At 47.1% G+C, this 7,977-nt stretch overlaps 1 protein-coding gene across 1 annotated transcript in view; it reads right to left on the bottom strand.

Moving 5' to 3' along the window:
• Positions 1-241: 241 nt before the first annotated feature.
• The window catches only part of RBP7 (retinol binding protein 7), a 22,871-nt gene continuing 15,135 nt past the window's right edge, over positions 242-7,977 (bottom strand). The window contains exon 3 of the mRNA XM_017888038.1: positions 242-481. Within this exon, the coding sequence (XP_017743527.1) occupies positions 431-481 (51 nt within the window). The 3' untranslated portion in view covers positions 242-430. The remainder of the gene's footprint in view (positions 482-7,977) is intronic.

Genomic DNA, 7,977 nt, shown 5'->3' with positions numbered 1-7,977 from the left:
GAAACAAAAATCACCATCCCAGACCCCTGTCAATGTCACCACCTGCCCATCCCTCAGAGTCATCTGCCTCCCACCCCTAGAGCCCTGGTAGCTGCTCAGGTTGCTTGTTTTGGCCAGCTTCCTCACTAGCCTTGAAGGCAGGAATGATAGCTTATTCATTGGTGTGTCTCTTGTGCACCTAGGCTTTCAAATGTTTTTTAAAATGCTGGGATTTCCTAAATTGACAAGGAAAAACTTCAGAGTCATTTGGACAGGTTTATTGAAGCTGAGCAGTTTCCCCATAATCTAGATGACTTCAGGTTACAGGCTGTGTGGCTCTCTCCAGCCATGAGTCCTCATCACCGAATGGGATGGATAAACATCTGTTCAGTCTGCAATATAATTTGGCATAAAGCTGCAGCCACAAGTGGGCTCTGCTGCTGGATATGGATCAGGCTCTCTGGAATGTCTGTTTGCACACTTGACCTTCACAGAACATTTCCTAGGGCGTAAGGAGGAAGGGAAAAAGAAAGATGAGGTTGCATGTGGTCTGTTTTTACTCTCAACACTTATTTTTTATTTTATTTTAACCCTTTTTGGAACACTTTTTTTCTTTTTTGAGATGGGGTCTTACTCTGTCGTCGTGGCTAAGTACAGTGGTGAGATCTCGGCTTACTGTAACTCTGCCTCCCAGGCTCAAGCTGTCCTCCCACCTCAGTGCCCCAAGTAGCTGGGACACTACAGGCATGTGCCACCATGCCCGGCTAATTTTTGTGTTTTTTGTAAAGACAGGGTTTCGCCACTGCCTAGGCTGGTCTTTTTTTTTTTTTTTTTTTTTTTTTTTGAGATGGAGTCTCACTCTGTAGCCCAGGCTGGAGTGCAGTGACACAGTCTCAGCTCACTGCAACCTCCGCCTCCTGGGTCCCGGTTCGAGCAATTCTTCTGCCTCGGCCTTCCGAGTAGCTAGGATTACAGGCATGTACCACCATGCTCTGCTAATTTTTGTATTTTTAGTAGAGACGGGGTTTCACCATGTTGGCCAGGCTGTTCTTGAACTCCTGACCTCGTGATCTGCCCACCTCGGCCTCCCAAAGTGCTGGGATTACAGGCATGAGCCACCGTGCCTGGCCCCTAGGCTGGTCTTGAACTCCTAGCCTCCCAAAGTGCTAGGATTACAGTTATAAGCCACCACACCTGGCCTACTCTCAATACTTCTGACACCAAATGTGTGAGTTTTTAAACTCCTGACACCAGTTGTGTGGTGTCTTTTCTAGTCCCACTTCTCCAACTCTCTGACACCAACTGAGTGTCCAGTAAACCAACTTAATTCGGGCACTAACAACCCAGAGTTAGCACAGACCACATAGGTTAAGGATGCAGTCTCCCAAGAGTGCCTCCAACTTCAGATACCCATCACATTTTCGGACCTCCCATATGTCTGACTGACCAGCTACAAATCAGGTTTTCCCACAACCAACCCCTCCTTGGGCTTGATCATTCGCTAGAAGGGCTCACAAAACTTAGAAAGTCCCTTCACTTACTATTACCAGGTTATTATAAAATAAACAACTCAGCAACAGCCTGATGGGGCTGGGCGCACACGCCTGTAATCCCAGCATTTTGAGAGGCCGAGGCGGGTGAATCGCCTGAGGTCAGGAGTTCAAGAGCAGCCTGGCCAACATGGCGAAACCCTGTCTCTACTAAAAATACAAAAATTAGCTGGGTGAGGTGGTGCATGGCTGTAATCCCAGCCACTCAGGAGACTTTAGGCAGGAGAATCACTTGAACCCAGGAGGCAGAGGTTGCAGTAAGCCAGGATCACGCCACTGCATTCCAGCCTGGGCAGCAGAGCAAGATTCCATCTCAAAAAAAAAAGAAAAAAGAAAGAGCCTGATGGAGGAGACGCATAGGGCAAAGTAGGAAGGGGAAGCATGCAACCCTCCAGCACCTCAGTGTATTCACCACACACATGAATGTTCACCATTCAATGTGGAAGCCCTCCAAACCCTGTGGTTTAGTTTTTAGTGGATGTTTCAGCACGTAGCCATGATTGATTCAGCCATTGGCTATTGGTGATTAGTTCAATCTCCAGCCCCTCTTCCCTCAGGGATGAGGTTGAAAGTTCCAACCCTCTAATCATGCCTTAGATTTTTTGGTGACCAACCCCATCCTGAAACTATCTAAGGACCCTCAGTAGCCAGTCATGTCATTAGCACACAAAAGACCTTTTTTTTTAACTTTGAGACAGGGTCTTACTCCTTCACCCAGGCTGGAATGCAGTGGTGCAGTCATGGCTAACCTTAGCCTCAACTTCCTGGGCTTAAGTAATCTTCCCACCTCAGCCACCCAAGTAGCTGGGATTATGGGCACCTGTCACCACGCCCTGCTAATATTTATTTTTATTTTTTGTGATGGAGTCTTGCTCTTGTCGCCTAGGCTGGAGTGCAACAGTGGATCTCGGCTCACTGCAACCTCCACCTCCTGGATTCAAGCGATTCTCCTGCCTCAGCCTCCTGAGTAGCGCAGACTACAGATGCCCACCACCACACCCAGCTAATTTTTGTATTTTTTAGTAGAGACAGAGTTTCACCATGTTAGCCAGGCTAGTTTCCAACTCCTGACCTCAGATGATCCACCTGCCCTGACCTCCCAAAGTTCTGGGATTACAGGTATGAGCCACTGCCCCCAGCCAATTTTTTGTAGACAGAGTCACACTATGTTGCCCAGGCTGGTGTTAAACTCCTGGACTCCAGTGATCCTCTTGCTGTGTCCTCGCAAAGTGCTGGGATTACGGGAGTGAACCACCAAACCCAGAAACTAAATAATTTTTAATATATTGTGGCTGGGCACGGTGGCTCATGCCTGTAATCCCAGCACTTTGGGAGGCTGAGGGGGGTGGATCACCTGAGGTCAGCAATTTGAGACCAACCTGACCAACATGGAAAACCCCGTCTCTACTAAAATACAAAATTAGCTGGGTGTGGTTTTGGGCTGCTGTAATCCCAGCTACTCAGGTAGCTGAGGCAGGAGAATCACTTGAACCCAGGAGGTGGAGGTTGCATTGAGCTGAGATCAAGCTATTTTTTTTTTTTTTTTTGAGACGGAGTCTCGCTCTGTCACCCATGCTGGAGTGCAGTGGCTGGATCTCTCAGCTCACTGCAAGCTCCACCTCCGGGGTTCACGCCATTCTCCTGCCTCAGCCTCCTGAGTAGCTGGGACTACAGGCGCCCACCACCTCGCCCGGCTAGTTTTTTGTATTTTTTAGTAGAGACAGGGTTTCACCGTGTTCGCCAGGACGGTCTCGATCTCCTGACCTCGTGATCCGCCTGTCTCAGCCTCCCAAAGTGCTGGGATTACAGGCTTGAGCCACCGCGCCCGGCCGAGATCAAGCTATTGCACTCCAGCCTGGGTGACAGAGTAAGACTCTGTCTCAAAAAAAAAAACCAAAACATATGGTAAGTAAGAATCATTCCATGAGTATCCTTAGACCAAAGTACTTCTGTGCCCTGCTTGGGCAGATTTCCTGGATATGCTAGAGAAGAATGATTTGCTATCTGTCTTTTTTTTTTTTTTTTTTTTTTTTTTTTTTTTGAGACAGTTTCACTCTTGTCACCCAGGCTGGAGTGCAGTGGCATAATCTCAGCTCACTGCAACCTCCTCCTCCCAGGTTCAAGTGATTCTCCTGCCTCAGCCTCCCAAGTAGCTGTGATTACAAGTGCCTGCCACCACACTAGGCTAATTTTTGTATTTTTAGTAGCGACAGGGTTTCGCCATGCTGGCCAGGCTGGTCTCGAACTCCTGACCTCAGGTGATCCATCTGCCTCGACCTCCCAAAGTGCTGGGATTACAAGTGTGAGCCATGGTGCCCAGCCTTCCTTTTCTTTTCTTTTTTCTTTTTTTTTTAGAGACAGGCTCTTCCTATGTTCCCCAGCCTTTACTCAAACTCCTGGGCTCAAGCAATCTTCCTGCCTCGGCCTATCCAGTAACTGGGACTACAGGCAAGTGCCACCACACCCAGCTGTTGTGCATAACTTGAACACCACCTCTTACAACCAACTAATCTAAATCCTCAAACGTATGTGTATTTTCTTTGAAATTCCATATTACATATTTGTGAAGACAAGTTTTTTTCTTTTTTTTTTTTTTTTTTTTTTTTTTGGAGACAGAGTCTTGCTCTATGCCCCAGGTTGGAGTGCAGTGGCATGATCTTGGCTCACTGCAACCTCTGCCTCCTGGGTTCAAGCGATTCTCATGCCTCAGCCTCCTGAGTAGCTGGGATTATAGGCGCCTGCCACTGCCTGGCTAATTTTTGTATTTTTAGTAGAGACGGGGTTTCATCACGTTGGCCAGGCTGGTCTCGAACTCCTGACCTTAGGTGATCCGCCCGCCTCAGCCTCCCAAAGTGCTTTTTTATTGTCAGAAGACTGTGAGATTTGTCCATCTAGAATCAAAATATCTTCAGGGCCTTTGTAATCAAAGACTACCCAGATCCAACTTTAAGGAAACTGCTCTAATTTTGTTTTCAAGGGTCTCACCTAGATTTCACACACACAGTGACAGAGCTGAGAGCACACATTCTTCTCCCACCTGTATTTGAATCTTCACTCTACAGTGTGAAAACACGTAATTCACAATCAAAGCTGATGAAACTTTAAATTATTTTGAGTCTTAAAGGAATGTGATTACGGGACCTGAGTCACGTTTTTTGTTTGTTTGTTTGTTTTGAGACCGAGTCTCACTCTGTCGCCCAGGCTGGAGTGCAGTGGCGCAATCTCGGCTCACCGCAAGCTCCGCCTCCCGGGTTTACGCCATTCTCCTGCCTCAGCCTCTCGAGTAGCTGGGACTACAGGCGCCTGCCATTGCGCCTGGCTAATTTTTTGTAATTTTAGTAGAGACGGGGTTTCACCATGGTCTCGATCGCCTGACCTCGTGATCTTCCCGCCTCGGCCTCCCAAAGTGCTGGGATTAAAGGCGTGAGCCACCGCGCCCGGCCAGGACCTGAGTCATGTTAAAGGCAGCTGTAACCTAGACAGCTATAACCTTAACTTCTCTGGTTATAGATTAGCCTTTTTCTTTACCTACACTGTTTTGTAAAAGACTAAACGGCACCAGAGAAGACTTCCCTCTACTGTTGGTCTTAATTATAGACTCACTTCCCTGTTTCTTCTCTCTTTTATCTTTTATTTCCCAAAGCAGGTGAACTTTTTCCTTCTCTTGTTTTTTTTTTCTACTTTTTTTTTTTTTTTTTTTTTTTAGTAGAGACGGGGTTTCACCGTGTTAGCCAGGATGGTCTCGATCTCCTGACCTCGTGATCCGCCCGTCTCGGCCTCCCAAAGTGCTGGGATTACAGGCTTGAGCCACCGCACCCGGCCCTTTTTCCTTCTCTTATACAAACACCTGTGACTATCACACTGTCTAAGATGGAATGTTAAATATACTCTTAAGATGACAGCAAGAATGAGGGGGAAGAAAAATAAAATAAATATATTCTTTAAACTGGAAAGAAAAAGGAAAAAACTGAGTGGTAACTAATCAAATTCCTGTAACTCATAAAACAGCTTTGTATAGAAAATGTAATCCTGCGAAATTTATTTGTTTTCTATCTGTATAAGTAAGACCTTTCTGGGCGGGGTGGCTCATGCCTGTAATCCCAGCACTTTGGGAGGTCGAGGCGGGTGGATCACCTGAGGTCAGGAATTTGAGACCAGCCTGGCCAACGTGGCAAAACCCTGTCTCTACTAAAAATGCAAAAATTAGCTGGGCATGGCCGGGCCCGGTGGCTTATGCCTGTAAGCCCAGCATTTTGGGAGGCCAAGNGTTAAATATACTCTTAAGATGACAGCAAGATGAGGGGAAGAAAATAAAATAAATATATTCTTTAAACTGGAAAGAAAAGGAAAAAACTGAGTGGTAACTAATCAAATTCCTGTAACTCATAAAACAGCTTTGTATAGAAAATGTAATCCTGCGAAATTTATTTGTTTTCTATCTGTATAAGTAAGACCTTTCTGGGCGGGGTGGCTCATGCCTGTAATCCCAGCACTTTGGGAGGTCGAGGCGGGTGGATCACCTGAGGTCAGGAATTTGAGACCAGCCTGGCCAACGTGGCAAAACCCTGTCTCTACTAAAAATGCAAAAATTAGCTGGGCATGGCCGGGCCCGGTGGCTTATGCCTGTAAGCCCAGCATTTTGGGAGGCCAAGGTGGGCGGATCACCTGAGGTCAGGAGTTCGAGACCAGGCTGACCAACATGGAGAAACCCCGTCTCTACTAAAAATACAAAATTAGCCCAGCATGGTGGTGCATGCCTGTAATTCCAGCTACTCGGGAAGGCTGAGGCGGAGGCGGAGGTTGCGGTGAGCCAAGATCGCGCCATTGTACTCCAGCCTAGGCAACAAGAGCGAAACTCCGTCTCAAAAAAAAAAAAAAAATTTAGCTGGGCATGGTGGCAGGCGCCTGTAATCCCAGCTACTTGGGAGGCTGAGGAAGGAGAATCCCTTGAACCTAGGAGGTAGAGGTTGCAGAGGGCTGAGATCGCACCACTGTACTCAAGCCTGGGTGACAGAGAGAGACTCTCAAAAATACAAATGACAATAGGCCAGGCGCGGTGGCTCATGCTTGTAATCCCAGAACTTTGGGAGGCAGAAGTGGGTGGATCACCTGAGGTCAGGAGTTGGAGACCAGCCTGACCAATATGGTAAAACCCTGTCTCTACTAAAAATACAGAAAAATTAGCTGGGTGTTGTGGTATGCACCTGGGTGTTGTGGCATGCACCTGTAGTCTCAGCTACTTGGGAGGCTGAGACAAGAGAACTGCTTGAACCCAGGAGGCAGAGTTTGCAGTGAGCTGAGATCATGCCACTGCACTCCAGCCTGGGCGACAGAGCAAGACTCTGTCTCAAAAACAAAACAAAACCAAACAAAAAACAAAAAAGAAAAGGCTATAAAATAATAGTTGTCAGCACATTGTCTCTAGGGAATGTTCTGGAGTGATTGACTTGTCTGAAACTGGATAATGGGAATGGTTGTGCACCTGTATATCTTTACTAGAATTTATCAAACTGTACACTTAAAACAGGTGCATTTTTTGGTACATAAAGTATACCTTGATAAAGCCATTAAAGAAAAACACCTCAAGTCCAACAGCTTAAAAGTAAAAGAAGGTGCGGTGGCTCACACCTGTAATCCCAGCACTTTAGGAGGCTGAGGCGGGCGAATTACGAGGTCAGGAGATCGAGACCATCCTGGTTAACACAGTGAAACCCCGTCTCTACTAAAGAATATAAAAAATTAGCCAGGCGTAGTGGCGAGCGCCTACAGTCCCAGCTACTCAGGAGGCTGAGGCAGGAGAATGGTGTGAACCCAGGAGGCGGAGGTTGCAGTGAGCCGAGATTGCGCCACTGTACTCCAGCCTGGGCGACAGAGCAAGACTCTGGCTCAAATAAATAAATAAATAAAAAGTAAAAGAAGAAAAACAAAAACTCCAAGAGTCATATTCCAAGAAATTAAATTTTTATTACAAGCGGCCACACCTGTAATCCCAACACTTTGGGAGGCCCAGGGGGGCTCATCACTTGAGGTCAGGAGTTCAAGACCAGCCTGGCCAATATGGTAAAACCCCATTTCTGCTAAAAATACAAAAATTAGCTGGGTGTGGTGGTGCATGCCTGTAATCCCAGCTACTCGGGAGGCTGAGGCAGGAGAATCGCTTGAACCTGGGAGGTAGAGGTTGCAGTGAGCTGAGATCGCACCACTGTACTCCAGCCTGGGTGACACTGGGTGACAGAGGGAGAGACTCCGTCTCAAAAGAAAAGTAAGACATTAACTTTTCAGCTTGGGTGTACTGACCACATTCCTTTGGAGTCTGTATTTCCTGGATGGCTGTCTTTGGCTTCGTGCCTGAATAAACCCTTATTTATTCATTTTTTTTAAATGGCCTCTGTCAACGGCCGGGCGCGGTGGCTCAAGCCTGTAATCCCAGCACTTTGGGAGGCCGAGA

Source organism: Rhinopithecus bieti, unplaced genomic scaffold (genome assembly GCF_001698545.2).
Source record: "Rhinopithecus bieti isolate Rb0 unplaced genomic scaffold, ASM169854v2 scaffold_16234, whole genome shotgun sequence".
Lineage (NCBI taxonomy): Eukaryota > Metazoa > Chordata > Mammalia > Primates > Cercopithecidae > Rhinopithecus > Rhinopithecus bieti.
The sequence above is the reverse complement of the archived record's forward strand: the minus strand, read 5'-3'. Positions and strand labels throughout refer to the sequence as shown.